General features: G+C 40.3%; 1 protein-coding gene across 1 annotated transcript in view; it reads right to left on the reverse strand.

The window, feature by feature from the left end:
• Positions 1-237: 237 nt before the first annotated feature.
• CLCN1 (chloride voltage-gated channel 1) overlaps positions 238-20,933 on the reverse strand; it is a 41,416-nt gene continuing 20,720 nt past the window's right edge. Inside the window, exons 9-23 of the mRNA XM_035546114.1 lie at positions 19,313-19,397; positions 15,102-15,203; positions 13,881-13,965; positions 13,318-13,467; positions 10,887-10,956; positions 9,170-9,280; positions 8,823-9,036; positions 7,995-8,128; positions 7,260-7,486; positions 7,038-7,143; positions 5,256-5,338; positions 4,490-4,528; positions 3,740-3,844; positions 1,471-1,557; positions 238-636 (exon numbers count right to left, since the gene is read on the reverse strand). Coding sequence (XP_035402007.1) covers positions 238-636; positions 1,471-1,557; positions 3,740-3,844; positions 4,490-4,528; positions 5,256-5,338; positions 7,038-7,143; positions 7,260-7,486; positions 7,995-8,128; positions 8,823-9,036; positions 9,170-9,280; positions 10,887-10,956; positions 13,318-13,467; positions 13,881-13,965; positions 15,102-15,203; positions 19,313-19,397 — 1,997 coding nt within the window. The remainder of the gene's footprint in view (positions 637-1,470; positions 1,558-3,739; positions 3,845-4,489; positions 4,529-5,255; positions 5,339-7,037; positions 7,144-7,259; positions 7,487-7,994; positions 8,129-8,822; positions 9,037-9,169; positions 9,281-10,886; positions 10,957-13,317; positions 13,468-13,880; positions 13,966-15,101; positions 15,204-19,312; positions 19,398-20,933) is intronic.

Below are 20,933 nucleotides of genomic sequence, written 5' to 3' on the forward strand. Positions count from 1 at the left end.
ATTATGAGCCTGCCCCTTAGCCACCTTGCAGTTCACATCTGACTCGTGTACACACCCATACAGTCCAATAACCCAACTGGTATTTGCACATAAAACAGCAAAAAATGGGCCAGTCCTGTGTTTCTTCCCCCAGCTGAATCAATCCTCTGTGGTTACCAAGAGCATCCAAAAGCTTCTGTTTGAGGAGCACGCACGAGAAGACTGGCTCAACGGAAGATCATGATGGGCTCACAGCAGTTATAAATGGACATCTTCATCCTCATCTTCATCCTCATACAGATCAGTGGAGCGTAGGCTTATGTCCTTGAGGATGTCTGAGATGTCTTCAGCAACTGGTCCTGTCAGCTCCATCTCTTCCAAATCAGTATCAGTGGCATAATTGGAGTACAGGCCTTCCCCTTCATCATGCAAGTGAGAGGGTTGTGGGGAGTGTGAGTAGGGAGGTAGTGGGCTTTCTGTCCCCAAGTCTGCTGCATTCTGTGCAGCCACCATGCAGCTGTCTTGCTGGTTCCACGCCTGAGTGGCCTGGCTGATCTTCTCACTGCTGATTGAAGTCCGGTTTGTGTCACGGAAACTGGCAAGGGGAGGGCGGAGGCGAACTCCAGAGCGTGTAGAGCCCTCTATTGCCTTCTGAAGCTATTAGAAGAGAAAAAGTTCAGAGAAAAATGGATGAGAGGGAGACTGACTCAGCCCTACACTGCACAAGTTCATCAGCTCTCAGGAATAAAGGGCTTTAAAAATAGAGTCACATCTCCACCTGTGAGGCCTGAGGAGATCATCTTTTACACAGGTATTGTAATTTTTGTTCTGTGGTAAATAACAAATTCTGCACCACTGAGAGAGTAATAGCCACTCAGTTAAAAGCTCTAGTTTCAGGAAAAGGACAAACCATCTAACATGCCTGTAAACCCCTACTCCCTTCTCTGAAAGTCATCCATTCCACTACATGGCTTCCAAAGTGTTGGGGTTGTTTAGCTTGGAGAAAACGAGGCTCAGGGGAGACCTTACCATGCTCTACAATTACCTTGAAGGAGGTCGTAGCAAGGTAGGGATTGGGCTCTTCTCCCAAGCACTAAGTGATAAGACAAGAGGAAAAGCCCTTAAGTTGCTCCAGAGGAGGTTTAAGTTGGATATTAGGAAAAATTTCTTCACTGAAAGGGTTGTAAAGTATTAGAACAGGCTGCCCAGGGAAGTGATTGAGTCACCATCCCTGGAGGTCTTCAAAAAACATGTAGAGCTTAGTGACATGGTTTAACAGCAGACTTGGCAGTGCTGGGTTAACGGTTGGACTAGTGATCTCTGAAGTTTTTTCCAACCTAAATGATTCTATGACTCAGAACTCAACTCTCAATTGAAAACATAGCGATCACAGTTATATATATTCCTAGCTGGATCCCCAACCTGTAAGTGTTTCACAGTGATTCACAGGATGACTGCAGTTGATTAGGAGATGAGAGAATCTGTACTTACCTCTTCCAAAGCCAACACTCCCCTCAGCTTCCCCATACTGGTTATGTAGGCATGGCTGAGTCCCAGTAATGAAAACAATGTATGTGTCTAAGGAAAAACACACACACAAAAACATTTTAGAGACCTTGGAAACTGGTAATGTGATATCTGGTGCTAGACCTGTGATTTAGAAATGGGAATCCCAAAGGTATACAATGCTGAAGTTACCCCAGTGAGAACTACTACTTCTATTCCCCTTTTGTAGCTAGCAAATACTACCCTTTGGTCCTTCTGCTGAGCTGTGAGTTGGGAGTGTGTTCATGATGTAGAACACATTCTCTTCCTATCCTCCATCTCCCTGTACATTTAAGGACTTGTGAAGATCCTTTTTCATTTTGGTGCTGGAAGGTGACTATCACATAGTAATATGCATTATCAGAACCTACTTAGGTTATTTATTCCAGTACTTTCCTTACCACCAGAAGCATTTTTTTAAATTTTTTTTCTTTTTTTTTCCGGAATACTTCCCGTCAAAACTTCAGCTTGTTGCTTTTACCCAGTGCAGTGGGAACACTGGAAATAAGTTACTCCCTTTCTCTTACAAAGACTTCTGAAAAAGACAGGTATCACACTACTATCAGTCTTCTGTTCTTCAGCCTAAATATACTCCATGCTTTCTGAAACTTTCAGCATTCTCAGTGCTCATCTGTGGAATATTTTTAACCTCCAATTTCTTTAAACTGAGCTGGACTCTACCTGTGGCCTTACATGAAGTGATTCTTTCAGAGCTGTTATTTGCCTTTTTCTTTAGCATCACATGAGATGCTGAATGTCATGTTCAAGTGTAAATTAAGGAAAATGTCAGTCTTCAGGCAGAAGACATTTTACCCTAGCATGAAAGAAAATCAGGCTGGTTAAATACAATTTGATCACGATAAGCTGTGCTATTCTTTCAATTTTCAGTATCGTTACACTTAGCTCTAACTATGCATACCTCAAGTAGCTTATTTATTTATTTATTATTTATTTATTCCTGCTTTTTTTGTGCATCCAGGTCAACTTATGTCTGTTATTTCAGAGTTTCTCTGAAAAAGAGCAAATTGCTCTTTTTAAAAACAGGTATGGAACCTTCTTCATTTGCACTCTTCAGGCATCCTTTCCTGTAATCCCTAAACTCTCAAATGCGAGTATTTTTCAGATTGCTTCAGTCAGTCCTTTAGAAAACACCAAACTCATCTTAAGTATATGCTAGCCTGTTCTTATTTTGCTAAAGACTGGGATAATAGTAATTAATTTAATGCAAGGCACCTGGTGACAGTTCACATTAAATAAATATTGATTAAAAACTTGTAGTGTGCGCTTTTGCTTCAGTAGACCAGTTTCCCTTTCCATTTAGTGAAACCCCAATCCTCTCTTACTCCTGATATACCAATGTAATGATTGTTTTTCCTCCAGTCATTCTGCACTGACTCTAGAAGTCTTATCACAGAATACCTCAAGTTGGAAGCGGCCAGCAAGGATCAGAGTCCAACTGCTGGCTCCACACAGGAATACTTAGGAGTTAAGTCATTTGTCTGAGAGTGTTGTCCAAATACTTCTTGAACTCCAGCAAGCTTGGTGCCATGATCACTTCCCTGGGGAGCCTGTTCCAGTGCTCAGCCACCCTCTTGGTGAAAACCCTTTTCCTAATATCCAGGTTGAACCTCCCCTGTTGCAGCTTCATGTTGTTCCCTTGGGTCCTATCATTGGACATCAGTATGACCTAGCTTCCTCTTTTCTTGTGCTTCAGGTCGATGAAGAGCCTATAATATAGGCTGGTTTGAAGAAACTTTTCTCACATGCTGAGGCAGACTCTACACCCTGAGAGAAACACTGAGAAATGCAGGAGTGTTCATTCCAGTCTTGTGCACCAACAAACCAGGGTGTATTTCTCCAGCTAATGTTCCTAGCATTATAGTAGCATATACTGCTTCTGTTAGTGTAATGTCTGGAAAATCCTAAGTTGTGTCCAAAAGCTATTTTAATAAATGTACTCAAACGTCGTAACCTCTAACCTTTCATTTTCCAGGAGACTAGTATCACACAGATACTGTATCACACAGAAAGGTACGGGAACAAAATTACGCCTGTATCTGGATGTGGAAGTAGCTGGTGATAATTATAATTGGATGAGGAGAAAGTGAGTCAATTGGAGGTGAAGAAAAGGAGAAGAAATGTCATAGACTAGTCTTGTAATGATAGATGGGGTGGAGAAAAACAGACTATGCCTCAGAGAGAGTTCTGCACCCACCTTGTGCAGGGAAGTTCTCTCCACCAGTTGGAAAGGGGAAGGGTCTATGCAGCAGCAGTCAAAGCATACATCCTTGTTCAGCTCCTCCTGTTCCCAAGCATCTATCTGACACAGGAAAGAAGGAGAATCACTCTTACAGTAATTAGCAGTGTTGCTGGTTATGTACCCAAATCAGGTCCATTTGCCTGTTAATCATTCTTCCACTCCATGTAGATTGTTCACCTGCTTTGCCCATTATATTACCCCTTTCATGTTTCCCACCCCTTCCTTGGCAGGTATCAAGTCCCTTTGTGAACAGACCAATTCCAGTACCTCTGAGGTTTTCTTGGAAGGTGAAGTATTGCTCTTTCCTGCTTAGAGAGAATGAACATCTTAGCTTTCCTTTCTGAGTTGACATTTCCATTGTCATTACAACATAATACTTCCTTTGCGCAAAGAATAAAGGAACAACATAGACCCATAGATTTAGGTGAGAAGGGAAATGCGGAGGTCTCTAGTCTAACACCCTGCTCACAACAGAGTTGACTTCAAAGCTAGATCAGATTACTCAGAGCCTTACTCAGTACATCTAGCAGAACAATCTCTTATTGTGTGAGACTTGCCCATTGTACAAGTCTCAGAAGAAGAAAATGGCTTTATCTTTGGCTTTATGTGGTAATTGCTGATGTTGTAAGAAAGAATTGCAAATGATAGGGAATGGGCAAAAGAAGCACTCACTTGACATTAATCCCATTCAGCATCCAGTCTTACCTCTTCTGGTGTCATTGTATCAATGAGTTCCACTGGCTCCTGTAGGAGAAAACACTGGTCAGGATAGATGAAGTACACAGTTTCACAGAGTACAGAAAGAAAAGATGTACACAGCCTCCTTACCCATTGTGGTCCCCTTTTTATTCCAAATAATGATTTACTAAGTTATTAGGTTTTCTTCATACTAGTATATTAAAAGGTGCACTCTATACTTCTTCCCTTGCCAAAGAACATTGGTGGAGCAATTCAGGTGCCTAAACACGGTCATGTAATACTGCTTTAGATGCTCTCAGACATCCCACATGGGGTCCAACTACTGCCCTAGAGAGGATGGGTCTCCCATAGGCTCTATATGATATCCACCAACCCTGTACAGACATTTCAAATACATAAGGGCATCTAACAAGGCACAAGACAAAAGCATCTTTTCATTTTTAACTACCTAAAACTGTTTGCCAAATGGACTACAATTGCACTTTGTTCCAGGTTAGACAGAATTATGTTTACTTGGAAAAAGATGCCCAGTCTCAGTCATGATGGTAGCCTTGACACCTGAGCACAAATAGCTCATTAGCAAGATGCACACTCTTTTACAGTAATCACACGCTTTCTTCTTGGAGGGAGCTCCCCACTGACACTGTCAGAATTCAGGACCGTAAGTATGTACACACTTTGGCCAGACTCTGAATGGCTCTGTGTAGAAGGTTCTATTTCTATCACATCCCTTCTCTCTTCAGGGTATTGCTAGGCTTTCTGTATCCCTAACCTGGACATCACTCTCTCTTTCAAGTGGATGGTTGAAAGGGCACAAGAGCTGCTGGATCAGTTGCCTCAAATTCCGGAAATTGCCTGAAGGATAAAAACAAACGTGCATAAGAGACAAGAATGAATGAGAGACAAAAATACAAAGCACCATGCCCATCTCCTTGCCCAAGGCAGGCTGGGAAATAGCACGAGGGACGTGTTAACTGTGAATGACAGGGTTCAGCCAGCCACAGTCTAGCATTCAGTTTGTAAAATAGTGGCTAGGACTTGCCAGAATAAACATTTCCATGCAATATCTTTTCCTCAAGGAGAGGACAGAAACCATTTACAAAATAGCCCTTGTGGATGATAGTCATAGATCAGTGACCCTGAGGAAAAAACAGAAGCAAGACTACCAGGACAGTAAACAATCTGATACAAGGGAGAAACTGCTGTGAGTAGAGGTTTCTGCAATCTATAAGGAAAATGTGATTTAGAGGATGAGTATGAAAAGGAAATTTGAAAATTACTTCAAAGACTAAACATGTCAAAAGGACAGAATGTGACAGGTACAAAAGGGTGAGAAGTGTACGCTGGGCTAACAGTGTAATGGTTGAAATGAAAATGACTGCAGAGCTATTCTCCTAGGAAGGGCAGTCAGGAATTAGAAAAGGGGAGAAGATAGGGTTTGGTGCTATTGTGAAGTGAACAAGGCTGTGGAGGAAAATCAGTTGGAAAAAACAACAGTTCTGAGCCAAACTAAAAATGATGGTAGGGAAAGCCTTTTGAAGTCACCCCTGCTATGTTTCCTCTCGTCACTCCTTGATCACTCAGCACTAGCTTCACTTAAAGGGTCTCACACAATGTCCTTGTTTTGATATGATTATTTTTATGATTTGGTAAGGAAGGTGAATGGCTGTTCCACCACTCTACTGCCATGGTAGCATAATACAGATTTTCCTATGCCTTAAAGGTTTGGTCATACATGAGTGGTGTTAAGAATCCAGAATGTGCTATATGCTATATTATATGTTAACCTTTGGGTGTCTAAAAGCATGAGCCAGAGCCCTATTCTCTGTATTTGTTCTCAAGATTTGGCTACACCACTGTGCTTACTCACTGTCTGCATATTTCAAGACACATAAAGGAAAACAAACAAACAGCAAACAAACAAACACAAATAAAAAAGCCACCATCCTGTATCAAATGTACGTGATATAGGAATCATAAATGAGATATGAACACAGTCTTGGAAACATAGGTCATAAAGGTAGAGCAGCACAAAAAGAACACAATGCATCGGTATTTGTCCATCAAATTAATGTAGCTGAAACAAAGAGATGTGCATCCAAGGGAGGAGTTGTTCAGTTTTGGAGATGGTTGAGCAACTCCAAAAATAAATACAGCTGTTTAGCTCTCAGGCTTCTTTTCCCAGGAAGATTAATTCACAGGGTGAAGAGATCGGACCCTTCCATGCAGAACCTTCAGAAAAAGTCAAAGGAGATGTTATTGCAAATGATGGAGTTGGGAATACTGACAGAGAGAGAGCAGCCTGAGTGGACCTACTTTTGCCATGCTCTCTGGGGGATCACAAACAGAAGATAATTTCAGGTATGTTACACCGACGGTGAGGTGCATTTACAAAGTGCCTTTAATATAGGAAAAACAGAGAAAGCTGACAGACCAATTCCTTCTCTCAGTGTCTGGGAAGCCAGCACGTTGCACAGACACATACACACAGCAAGCTTTAAGGTTTCCATAATGTAGCTAAGATATGGCTGGGGCATGCCAGAAGTTACCATACCTGGGCGTTGCTGTGGCTCCAAAATTTCGTGTGTTTGTTTAACAGGACTTGTTGGGCCGTTGGGCTCCTCTGGGTAACTAGAAGTGGGAGTTGGTGGCAGGGGCAGCTGTTATTGAAAGGAGAGAAAATTAGATCCACCCTGTGTCATTTCTTTCTCAGCCTCTCCAAATGTCTTGCTGCTGCTTAAGCAGTCTTTATGAAGTCTCTTCTCTTCCCCCTCACCTCTGCCTTCTCATCTGTATCCTCATCCTCATCAACATAAGCAAAAGACTCATGCTTCAGCTTTGGCGGGGTTGCCCCTGATCCCTTACTGTGTCCATTGTAAGGTGCCTCAGCTAGCTTCTGCTGCATTTCTCTGTTGAGGCACCGTCGCCGTTCTGGGCTGATATGTCTCTGGAGGAGTGCCTGCAGTTCAGAGCGCTCCACAGACCCCAGTAGGATCATGGTCTCTGCATAACAGAATAGAGAAACAGTTAAACCCCCTCAAGGTTTTGAATGTCTCATGCTACATGCTGCCCCTTCCTCCTTCCAGTCTCTTCAAAATGCTCTGACTAGCCCTATCATGAGCTATAAAGGAGGCACTGACCAGCCCTGTTAATTGCTGCTAATATGCTGTGAGGCTCTGGGAAGCTAACCATCAAGCTGTGCCACCTCTCAGCACCACATCAGGCTCTTTACTTATACATGATCCCTCCCCGTTGTCAAAGTCCCCCCACACCTCTTTTACCTGCTATATCTTCTTCTCTCCCCACACTCCAGCCTCCCTTGCTGACAAAGCTGAAACAACCTTCTGTCATACATGATACATAGTGGAAGATATTTAGGATTATTATTATTTTTTTTTTTTTATGTAGTAGGTCACACTATCTTCTTCAAAGTGTATAATTTGAGAGCTAGTTTCTTTGATTCTGAGTTGAGACAGTGTTCAGGAAGGACTAGTTTCTCCACTTTGCTGACCTGGTGAGTCCACCAAAGGCAAAGTCTTAACAGTGGTGCTTTGGAGCAGAGTTTGCAAGTCTCGATATTTACAGTTGGAGGAGACGAACTTCACATCTTGAACCATAATATCTTCAACAAAGACATTGTATTTGCTGTGAATTTATGGACAACAAAGTTTAGAGTTAGCATATTAAAAATGTCTAGCAGATAAATTCCTCAAAGAAACACATAAAATGATCACTTCTTTAAAAAGTGTTCTCTATACAGTTGCTAAATAATCTTCTGTAAGAGTAACCAAGGAGGTCTTTGCAACAGGATCAACACAGATTAACTAGATTTTCATTACAGTTGTATTTCACTCCATTACTCCCCATGAAAAAATTACATGCCTTTCTATGCACATACATATATATGTTTTATATATACATACCTATGTATATTATATATGCTATATAGAGAAACATGTATATGAATAACTGAACTTTGTTTTAAGCAAACTATCTAAATAAAATACTTCAAAAATTTTCGGAGAAAAAAATCCCAAACACCAAAACTTCCAAACTGAAGCAATTTGGTAATATTTACAGAAATTCAGTAATATTGCAGATGATTCAAACCTGTGCTTTCTGTGAAAAAAGAACTTTTTCTCCATTTTTGTGTATGAACCTTACTTTTACTACACCTCTTTTTTTTTTTTTCCTCACCCCAGGCCTATTCTGCTTTTTTATTTTCTTTGTAGCTCAGTCTCTCTGCCTCCTTTTCATGACCTTTTCTTCTGCCATGATCTCACTGTTATGTTTTACTTCTTCACCACTCCCTACACCCACTTCAGTTTTTCTACTATACCTTATATGATTCCAGCCCAGGTCTGGCAGGTAAGGCAACTTCTTCACCTGGATGATGCTGTCATAGAGGCTGGGTTGCAGACTCTGGGCCACCATGTTGGCAAGAATGACAGCTACCATCATGGGCAGGATGTGAGAAATTTGACCTGTCAGCTCAAAGCAGATCACAGCAGTGGAGACAGTGTGGCTGACTGCTCCTGTCAGAGCTGCTGCACCTTTCCCAGGTAGGGTAGACAAGGAATTGGGAGAGAAGAGGAAAGACTGTCATATAGAAACAGAATATCAAGTCAGCCAGAAAAGATATGGAGATGGGACCAGGTGAAGAAAGAGAAAGACATAAAGACTCACCAATGACAGCATACCCTCCAGGTAAGATTTTGTAAACAATGCCATCAAAGAGGATCCCATCAGGAAAGAGTGATGCCATGATTTCCCCAATAAGACGTCCAAATGCAGCACCTGGAAAATATCACCAGCAATTATGGAATTAACATATAAGGAGCACCCAGTCTGTGCTGTGCAGATATGCTGGGCAAGCACTGGAGTACTTTCTAACAGAAACAAAATCAAAACTTACATTAAAATAACACTAGGGATTAAAGAGTAGCTCTCCGTTACAAAATATGGAAGTTAAACTCCAAGGGGAAAAAAAAGTGCTAAGATAAGTAAATACAGTTGAACCCTCATTCTTCCTTAGACACACCAAGTGTGAAGGTATTTGTGATTCCCAGCCAGGAGGAAAATTTTTTTAAAAGGCAGAGTACTTTGTGTCATGTCAGTTAAGATCACAGTTGGGGACCTTCATGTACTCATTCTATAAATGTCTAAACACTAAAATAATAGGCTTACAGAAAGGTTTAGGTGGGAAGGGACCTCTGGAGGTCTTTGATCTGACCCCTGCTCAAAACAGGGCTAATTTAAAAGTGAGAACAGGTCACCCAGGACCTTGGCCAGACCAGCTTTAAAAGTCTCTAGGGATGGTGATTCCCCAACCTCTTTCTGGAAACCTTAACCAGGGAAACATTTTTTTTCCCCTAAGTCTCTTAGAATTTCCCTTGTTACTTGTGCCTTTTACCTCCTGTTTACTATGTGCCTCTGAGAAGAGTCTTTCTATCCTCTGTATACGTTGCTGCATTAGATGGTGAATTAGATGGTGAAGCCTAGAGTCAGATTTCATCTTGGCCTTCTCTTCTACAAGTTGAATAATCACAATTTCTTCACGCTGGCCTTCATTTTGTGCTCCAGCTCCTCAGCAATCTCAGTGGCCCTACACTAGACTCACTGCACTTTGTCAAAATTTCCTGCATAAGTGGACACAAAATAACGTAGTATTCCAGAATTGTCCCAAAAATACTGATTGCTGGGAAATAACCATTTTCTTTGTCTTGCTCTCTGGACTTTTCCTACTAAAGTCTTGCTTGTTGTTAGCCTTCATTACTGCAAGGGCATGCTACTGACAGGTTCAGTTGTTGCCTTCAAGAACCCAGAGGCTGTTAACATAGTTCATTTCATTTAATAGCTGTGAATATTAATGCTGAATGTCATGAGTTTGTGTTTCTTAGTCTTTTTTTTTTTTTGTCTTGGAATTAAAAACAGTTAAAAAACAATAAACCCCCATACGTCACCATGTCACCATACTCCAGTCAGAAGAAAGAGAAAAAGGATTAAGTGGTATTGCAGGTACTAATTTTGAGATTGTTTCTTCTCACTGGGCTTCAGGAGCAAAAGGAACAGCTATTACTAATTGTAGTATGAAAGTTTCTTTGTAGGTAGAAAGGCAGAGAAATGAGAAGGCCATGACATAGCATGCCTTCCCACAGCTTGGTTTCCCTTATGTAAAAGGACAAGAAAGTCCTCCTCAGCATTTGCATTTGAGGGCATGGGAAAGGACCCCCCTCAGCAGAGGCTCGGAGACTGGTATATGAACTACTAACTGAGCTTGTCATAGGCAGTGATAAGCAGACTCCTCATCCTCTAGAAGAAGCCTGCCAGGTACCTATGCACTATCTCTCTCATCCTTTCCACCTGTCAGACCTATACACTACAACACAAAATTCAAACTCACCCAGAACAAAAACAGGCATGAAGCCTCCACAGGGGATTGGCATTGTAGTAGCAATGACAGACATCCAGAACTAGAACAGAGGTAGAGGATGCAGTTGTTAGTGAGCAGCGATAGCATTTCCAGCAACCCCACTCTACTGCCAAGCTGGTGAATCCATAGTGAGATGAATTCTGGGGGATGTGGCAGTTCAGCCAGGAAGTGAGGGGTAAAGGGTCTGTGGGGTGTGAAGGGGAGCTGGAAGAACTCTGGCAACACACCAAAACTGATGTAAAAGACCTCTGGGTGACTGCTATGGTGACAGGGAAGCCAAATCACCAAGAGAATGAACATGAGAATTCCTTTGCCATGGACCTCTGAAGGTGAGATTTCCTACTGCTTGTTTTTGTTTGTTTTTTTTTGTTTGTTTTGACGTTTTATAATAAATAAATACATTTTATTTTTATTTTATAGAACAAGGTTTTCAAAATTTCATAGACTCAGAAAATTTTCACCGTGAGGGAACTCTAGAGGTCTCTCATTCAACTCCCTGCTTCCAGAAGGGCTAATTCCTAAGTTAGATCAGTTTTCTCAGGACCTTGTCCAATTGAATTCTGAACATTTTGAAGGATGGAGATTCCCCAGCTTTTCTGAGCAGTTGTGTCACTCCTGACTCACACTAAAGGGAGATTTTTTTCCTGAAGTCCACCTGCCATGTTTCACTTTTTATAGCTTGTGCTGTTGCCTCTTGTCCTCTCACTATGTTGGGCAAAACAATGAAAATCTGTCTTGATAGAATAGAATAATTTATTTGGAAGGGCCCTATAAAATCAAGTCCAACTGCCTGAATAGTCTCAGGACTAACCAAAATTTAAAACACGTTAAAAGCATTATCCAGATGCCTCTTAAACTCTGACAGGCATGGGGTATCAAATACCTCACTAGGAAGCCTGTTCCAGTGTTTGAACACCCTAATGGTAAGGTAATTTTTCCTAATATCCAGTCCAAACCTCCCCGGCGCAGCTTTGTGTGGTTTCCTTACATTCTATCATCTGTTGAGAAGAGACCAACACCTTCCCCCTCTATTTCCCCTCCTCAGGAAGTTGCACAGAGCAATGAGGTCACCTCTTATCCTCCTTTTCTCCAAACTAGACAAACAAAGTGTCCTCAGCATAGGACATGACATCCAGCCCTTTTACCAGTTGGTTGCCCTCCTCTGCATGTATTCAAGTATCTTAATATCATTTTTACATTGTGGAGCCCAGTACTGTACACAATATTCAAGGTGAGGCCACACCAATGCTAAATATCGATCACTTCTTTTGACTGGCCAGCCATGCTGTGTCAAATGCACCCTAAAATGTGGTTTGCCTTCTTGGCTGACAGTTAGTGCTGAGGCTGATCCAAATGCTGACTTAGACCAGCACATATAGTCTTCTTCTGGATGCAACAGCCTGAATGGGACTCAGGATAGATATACCATGTAGTCCATCCTCCTTTTATTCAAGTAAATGAGACCTTATCTGTTTGGTACACCATAATCAGAATTACGACAGAAGCAGAACCCTCAGCTGCCTGTCAGAAATTTGATAAAGTGTTTTACTTTAGATGGAATCAGCTTTGTCAAACATTAATGCCCATTTCTGATCTATTGAAATATTCAACTGATATTTCAAGGTGGCCTCAGCTCTTTTTGTTCTTAAGAAAAATCAGCATTTCTATGATATTTTTTATACACACACACACACACTGGCCTGGAAAACCTCTTTCTTGGCACTTGGATTTTGGAATATAATGACTACTTCTTTCAAATCTCTTCTCTTGCTCTGTGATGTATCAGTTACACAGTTAATCCTTTCAGAGGCTGAACGGATGCAATTTCTATGGGCAATGTTAGGTCAGAACATTGAATCTGCTGCTGCTTTCCTGGAATTGAGCAAAGCTGGTCTCAGCTACATTCCTCCACTATGCTAGAGTACTACTAACAAATCCTTGAGCCTCATGCACATATAGATAATTTTTGTCTCCTGTCTGTAGTCAGGAGTATCAAATAGACAGTATCACACTTTATTTAGGCCAAATATAAATTATCTGAGAGTTTTTTTACTCCATTACTTGTTTTACCAGATCTTGTGAGACTTGTCTCGATGTAGTCTTTTATTGCCAGCCACTACACAGTGGCTCCTGAAACTCATTCAGCAGGATACTTGAGGACGATAAACTGGGGAGTAGTCCAGGAGGTAAGTGAATTAAGGCCAGGAAATTATTCCCTAATAACATTGTTAATTTTGCACTCATGGTGGGCAAACATCACATCAAAAATGTAAGACTCCATTTCAGTCATAGTGTTTCATTCAATGCCAAGCAGCTCCCCATTGTCAGATAACATCATTTTACAAAGTACCAGGAACATTCACTCTGACTGGAAAAGGCTTAATGAGCTAGATTTCCTTACCTTCATGAGAAAGAATAGCAGGATGATGATGAAGACACTGACTTTGGGGTGGATCCAGGCAGCAGATTTACCTAGGATCTGGGGGTCTCCTGTGTGTTTTGCCCAGGTATAGTTATCAAAGAGAGAGCTGATGGCTTCCCGTGGCATCAACTACAGAGCAAAAAAAACAGGGATAAACTGTGAGATTATACAGAATAAATATTCTACCTCTGTTCCAAGAAAATTGAGATGTTTACTTCAGTAATTCATGATTATGAGACTTAATTCACATTTTTAATCTTCAGGAAGAGAAGAGTGACTTTACTGGAACTGGTGAAAGGATAACTAATTCTGCACGTGGGGTAACATCTTTTTAACTGCTTGCTTAGAAGAGTGGACCTTTTCCAAGTTTTATATGAAGGGGACAGCAGAGATCACAAGTCTCAGAGTACAGTCCCTCTTCAGTCCAAAGTTCTCCTAAGTTTTTCTTCCCCTTTCCAGGATGTAAGGCTATTGGGGCATAGGGGAAGGGAAGGCTGCTCTACAGAAGTACACAGAATTGAAAATATACTTCCCACTCTCACCTCTCCTGCCATGAACTGTCCAAACCCTGGAGGAAAGGTCACGGTTGCTATAAGGAAGGATATAACCCCAGGGTATATGAGGCGGCTGGGAAGAAAGAAAAGTCTGTTAAAATATAACCTCACTTTTTTTTCTTGTAGCAGTATCACTTCAGGATTATAAATGCTATTCCCATGAAAACTCTCTGTCACATCTGTATCCATTACTTTGGAATTGTGTAACTGACAATTTAATGCCCTGCTCCACTGATCATCATCATTCATAGAGAGTTCAACTGACAGCAAAGCCATTTTTCCCATCAGGATTATTGTTAAGGGGAACAAGGGCGGGATGTACAAAATGCATAGTGTTGAATGTACAGTGGTGATGTGTTTTTACAACTGTGTGGTGACCCATTATCAAAAGCCAGCCTTTTCTCCAGTTGCGTCCTGATTCAGTTTTGCCTTTTCATCCCTCATGCAATATATCCTGTCCTAGTGTGTTTCCCCTTCCCCCCATACATTTTGGCATGCATCCTTTGTTGTATTAATTCTTATGGGAAAATACTGCTTTACTTTCCTTTGAATTCCTGACCAACACACTTTTTGGGAAGTCTCTGTAAGGCCTTTGCTGCTAAGTGCTTTATTTCATTTTGCATTTATCTTCCATACTGCAATTCACACCTTTCAGTTGCTATCAGTTTCTCCTTCCGTTTATTAAGTATGCAGTGATTGCAATACTGTAGTACATTCTTTACTTATTTGTCTACATTTTGATTTTAAAAGTATTTCAGATTTTAAAGATGCAGTTATATTTCAGTTGTTTTAAGTTTCTTAAAATATAAACGTTAATTCTTTCTTTTTAAAAAAAGAAAAAGATTAAAAAAAAAAACAACACAAAAACCAGTGCCTCTTAAGAAACACGACCATTGATTTTCTGATTGATTGGACATTTCCCGTCCAATCAGTAGTTTCCTTTGTCATCTTAATAAATATTACAGAATCCCTTTTCAATCAAGATGCTCTTTGAAATTATTGGGGCTGATCTAGAAGAAAATCCAGATCAGAATATCTTCTTTTGATATTTGCAGATATCTTACTGTGATATAAATTCAGTTTCTCTTAGTTTTACTATCTTACATTTGAAATAGTCCTACTAGCTTCCAGAAAGTATTTATTACTATCCTACATCAGTAGGGTATCCAAATCTGGTCTCTAAAAGAGAGCATCTTCAAAGGCACTCACTATTTGGTGAGAAACTGGCTTAGAGCTGTATGACGCCGGATGCATAGGACCACTTGACGATTAAGATAAACAAAAAATGCTCCAAGGAATCCAGAACATATCCTAAAGTGGAAGAAATGAAACAAAATCATACCAAACAACAGAAAACACGTAAACAACCAACCAAAAACTGAGTTTAAATATTTTTCATCTTCATCTATTATGACATCTTTTAACTTCATAACCTGCAGTAACTCACTTGAAGACTGACTCCCTGATGAAAGGGGAAAGGTGGTTTTGGATTTCTTTGTCACATGCTGAGATTTTTCTCTTCAATTTTCTCTTAGATGGAGAAATCTCATGTCAGGATATGATGTCCAATTCCAAGACATGGCAAGGTTGCTACTTATTTCTAGCTGTTCCCTTCCTTTTCTATGCCCTGGCCTAGAAAGGCTTCCAAAGATGCCTTGTACAGATGCACATGTACTTAGATGCACATGAATACATACACACAGCTGTATCAGTGAAGAACAATGAATGAACCATGACTCTGTAGGCAATATAGTGTGATAATGTTTTTACCTCAGCTACAATTTGTTGAATACAGGGTTTGTTAGTAGTTCAGGTGAGAATGAATGTACAAAGAACTAATTAGTACTTGTATTTTTGTGGCTGTCTCTAATTTTAACTGTTCAAATACTTGGATGACAGGAATGGTATTAGGATCTACAAAGAAAGACTGACAGATTTTAGTGGGGTCTGGAGAAGAGCAGCTCATCGAAGACATGTATTGTCAGAACTTAAACATCAGGTTGGAACAGGAAATAGTAAAAAAGAAAGGGAGTTTGACTGATTCAGCAAATTATACATCTACATCAAATATACGAAGTTGCACACTGGGGGTGGGGGTGGGGATGGGGGTGAGGTGGTGTCCAAAGCCATGACATGCATATTTAGAAGCAACAGGGCAGATGAGTGCCACTACGAATATTGAGCACACCAATTCTCTCCATAGGCAAGAAACTTAAGCTCAGCCACCTCAAGAGCACATATACCAATGCATGTATTTTGGGCAACAAACAGGAGGAACTGGAGTTCTATGTTGAGTCTGAGATTTATGATATAGGAATCACATAAACTTGGTGGGAAAACTCACTTGACTGGAAGACCACTATGCATGGCCACTGTCCTTTGGAAAGACAGGATGGGAAGAAGAGGCGAAGTTGCACTTTATGTAAAAGATGTTTGAGTGGATGGAGATAAGCTATGGAGACCATGAAAAGTTCTATTGAGTTCTTTGGATTAGGATTAGAGGGACTGTTACTAAGGCTGATCTTACTTTAGGTATATTGGCTGTAGATGTGCTCTACCTAGACTTCAGTAAGGCTTTTGACACCATTTCACACAGCATTCTCCTGAAGAAGCTGGCTGCTCAAGGCTTGGACATGTATTTGATTCATTGGATTAAAAACTGGCAGAGTGACTGGGCCCAGAGAGTCTTGGTGAATGGACATAAATACAGGTGGATGATGGTCACTAGTGGTGACCTCAGGGCTCAGTACTGGGGCCAGTTCTCTTCAATATCTTTATCAATGATCGGGATGAGTAATGCACTCTGCACTTTTCCTCATTGAACTTCATGAAATTATTACCAGTCCACCTCTCCACCCTGTTGAGATCCCTCTGGGTGGCTGCGTGGCCCTTGGGTGAATCATCCACTCCCCCCAGTTTTTGTGTCATCCATGAATTTACTGCGGGTCCACTCTACCCCATCATCGAGATCATTAATGAAGGCGATCAAAGGGCTAGAGAGCCTGCCTTATGAGAAAAGACTCAAGGAGTTAGGTCTTTACATCCTGGAGAAGAGAAGGCTGTGGTGGAATCTCATCACTGTATTTCAGTATTTAAGGTTTGGTTACAAAGAGGACAGAGGTTCTCTCTTCACCAGGAGACCCATGGAGAAGACAAGGGACAATGAGTACAAGCTGCAGTGAGATAGACTTCATCTTGATATATGAAAGATTTTTTTTACAGTGAGATCAGTCACTGGAACAGGCTCCCCAGGGACATGGTAGAATCTCTGTCAGTGAAGGTTTTCAAGGTGCAAGTGGACAGGGTGTTAAATAATCCCACCTAGGCTCCCTTTTCACACAGAAGGTTGGACCAGATGATCCCTTCGAGGGCTCCCTTCCAAGCTGGGCTGTTCTATGATTCAGTGATCATATGATTCTTGTGCCTATGATCCTAATTCCTTAGGCCTACGTTCCTGATCCTAATAGAGCCAAAAACATATAGCATTCTATGATTCCTATACTCTACCTTAATTAGGCCTGGGTAAATAGGGCATAATACTCAAAGGTGAAGTTAAAAAAAAAAAAAAAGAGTGCATTTAAATTTGGTAAGAGAAAGTGTTATTTTATGTGGCAAATAATTAAGCCACAGAATACTGTGGATAAACAAGTAACATATTCATTCTATTCATTTTTATAATGAATGGAATTTTTCATTGTTATATGTCCTACAGTTTTTTACTAAATCTCATTCAAAGATGATTTTAGCTTATATAAATTTTTTTTTGAAAAATTCCTGCTTGATTACTTGAAATTGCATAGGAACAAGCTAAAACTAAATATAAAACTGCTCACAGGAAAACATATGTTCAATGAGCTTCTCAAATATTTCAAGCCTGCACTTATCTAGCACTACTGTTAAAATATGCCTTCTGCAACTGCAGAGTGAATTGAGTTTCTTTGTAATACTTTATTTTAAAAAGTACATTACTCCATTCCTGGCTATCAATTTGTCAATAAAATAGAGGTGCTCCTTCTGCATGCATTTTGCAACTTATCAACATTTGCTGACACAGAAGAACAAGATCTACCTTTTTATAGTGCTTAGTCTGGCTCATTTTTTGTGCTACTTGAAAGTGAAGAAGTATGTTGAACAGAAAGAGAGCTCAACTTTGAGAATGGATGTTAAGAGAATTTGGAACATTCCAAGTTGGCATCAGGACTTCATCCAAGACTGTACAAGTCTCTCTCTCTCTCTTTTTGTTTTTTAATAGCACATTGGACAACCAGACATTTGAAAGCATTTCACAACCATCTCATACACCTTTCATAGCCTGTGTGCAGTACTGCAAAAAACAAACAAACAAACAAACCACCACCAAAAACAAACAAACAAATAAATAAACAAACACACCAAACCAAACCAAACCAAACCAAACCAAACCAAACCAAACCAAACCAAACCAAACCACCATCACCACCACCACCACCAAAAACTGAATGACTGATCTTAACAATTTATCTGTTATCACTGGATCCAATTACAGTTAAGCTATCTTTGTCAGCATATCAAGTGTACCAACTTCTCTTGGAAAGGATAACCTTTCTGATCTTGTAGATAGGAAACTCCCTGGTTAAATGTTTTGTCCCATTCCCCCCTAGATTCTCTGAGTTTTTTTTCTCTTTTTTCCCTGTATGCTTTTGGAGCATTCCATTGGCATGTACTCACTGAGCAGGTCTTAACAAACTAAATATAACTTTCTAGATATCAAAACTAAAGAAGTCTAGACCTTGGTTTCAAAACTAAGTAAGTCTTGACCTTGGCAGAGCTGTTCCCAAAAGGTAGAAAATAGAGATGCAAATTATTCTTGACATTTCAAGCAATTCCTCTTAATCTCCAACACAGGCTCTCATAGCATTTCTGCTTGGAGATTGCAGAAACCTAAGTTGCTGTTTCGTTTCTTCACAAATAGACTTCATCTCATCAAGATCTGGACCCGTAAGCTCAAGATGAAAAAGATAACAGCTGACAAGTGAAAAGGCGATACTTGGATCAGGTCATTTGGCCATGCCCTCAAAATGGCTAGAGGGCCATTCAGTAAATTTATACCCGTAATATATATACCCATCATTATACACATTTATACCTTAGACCAAATTAGACTTCCTCTTTTATTTTATTTTTATTTTTAATTTTATTTCCTGTGGAACTTAATTTTTGATAAAGATACATGGGGAAGAAATGACATGTGGGTAATACCCATTACCCACATGTTCTTTACCTATTGTGCTACATGGGCACCACTGCTGAAGGAAGAATCCCAGCAAGAAGAGGTCTTTTCAGTGAAAATCAAAATGTCGGAAAGGGCAGTTATTCTGTTATGCAAAAGAATTCCTATCAGAGCTTACTTGAAATCCTTTGTAGAGTTCCTGGGAACTTACCCTATTACAGCAAATGCTGGCAGCTCTTGCAGATCGAAGGGGAAATCCATGCGAAAGTTAGTTCTGAACAGGGCTGTGATGGTAACTGTGTGAGAAGAAAGAGGTAGAACAGGAAAGGGAATAATGAGGTGAGAAGTTAAATACCATGAAAGCTGGGAGTAGAGATGGGAACTAGTTGTATACATGCCCTTGTATGGTTTCATGACATTATATACAATATTACAGATATGCAGACTGCTCTGATTTTGTTAGTCTCTCTTTTTAAATACTTGCAACTGTAGCACTCTTGACAGTATAGATTTGTTTTCAGAGAACGTACATATATTTTTAGCTACAACCCCAGATTTGTAAAGGGCTTTCTATTTCTTCTTTTCTTCTACCAACCATTCTTTAGGCAGTAAAAGCTCTTCTCAGTGCACTCACTGATTTAAAAACTCTTTGCAGAGGCAGGCAGTGCTCACTTATCTGGAGAAGCTGTGTCACAGACAATTGTGATTGCCTTCTAGAAGCAAAACTCATACCATCTCCAAAGTCTTATATGCACAATTTTTGCCTGGTGCCAAAAGAATAAACGTCTTAGGAATCCCAGGGAAAAGATCAACTATGCTCCATTTTTTCCATCTCACTTCCACTGGTTGTGTTTCACTCCTAAAATGACTCAGATGTCGAAAGCTGTCCTGCTTTTACCTGGAGGTATGAGTGTGGAAGCAGTAAATAACTATATGCTAATAGGTGAAGTTCAAATGGCCATCCAGTGCAGAATGGAAATGAAGCTCAATGAGTATGGATATAAATAAAAACATGTCCAGAATCAAGGAATTATTTGCACAATGAGAAAAACAAACAAACAAACAAACAAACAGTGAAATTCTAGCATAATATGGTAATTAAGATATATATATATAATATATATATAGTGTAATATATATATATATATGTATTTTTTTCCCAAACAAGACCAGGCTTAGAGCAATGATTTAATCAGATCTCTGTAGGTTAGCAAGATTAACAGGAATGGTGTTTATTTACATTATTATTAAGATAAAGATTATTAATTTAGATTATTAAGAGGCTCTGGAGCCATATGATTGAATGGTGAAAGGGAAAATATTATCATGGATCAGAAACTAGCTCAGAGAGAGGAAAAAATAGGTTTATCTTGTTAGATGTGTAATGATACATGTCACAATAGACATGTAATGGGCTGCAAACTGTCCTGTTAGGGCTCTATGGTGTTGAATGGATTTCTTTAGAGATCAGTATTGGATGTGATTATGTTTAACATCTTCATGAGTCTCCTGGATGATAGGGTGGAACTCACTCACCAGTGAGTTTGCTGACCACGTCAAACTGGGGAGGGAGAGAAGGGAACGGTTGATAACCTGGAGGACTGGGCAGCTGTTCATTCAGAATGGCCTCAGCAAACTGGAGGAGCTTACCAGTTGGAAGATCACAAATGCAACAAAGACAAATATTTAGTCCTGCATCTGGAATGGCAGGTGCATCAGTACAGTCTGGGAACCTAGTCAACAAAAAGAGCTCTGCACAAAAAGACCAGTAGGTCCTGGTGGGAACTAGTGTTCAATGTGTGTCCTCGTGTCAATGAAGGCTAACAACATAT

The sequence above is a fragment of the Cygnus atratus genome, chromosome 1 (genome assembly GCF_013377495.2).
Source record: "Cygnus atratus isolate AKBS03 ecotype Queensland, Australia chromosome 1, CAtr_DNAZoo_HiC_assembly, whole genome shotgun sequence".
In the NCBI taxonomy this organism is placed as follows: domain Eukaryota; kingdom Metazoa; phylum Chordata; class Aves; order Anseriformes; family Anatidae; genus Cygnus; species Cygnus atratus.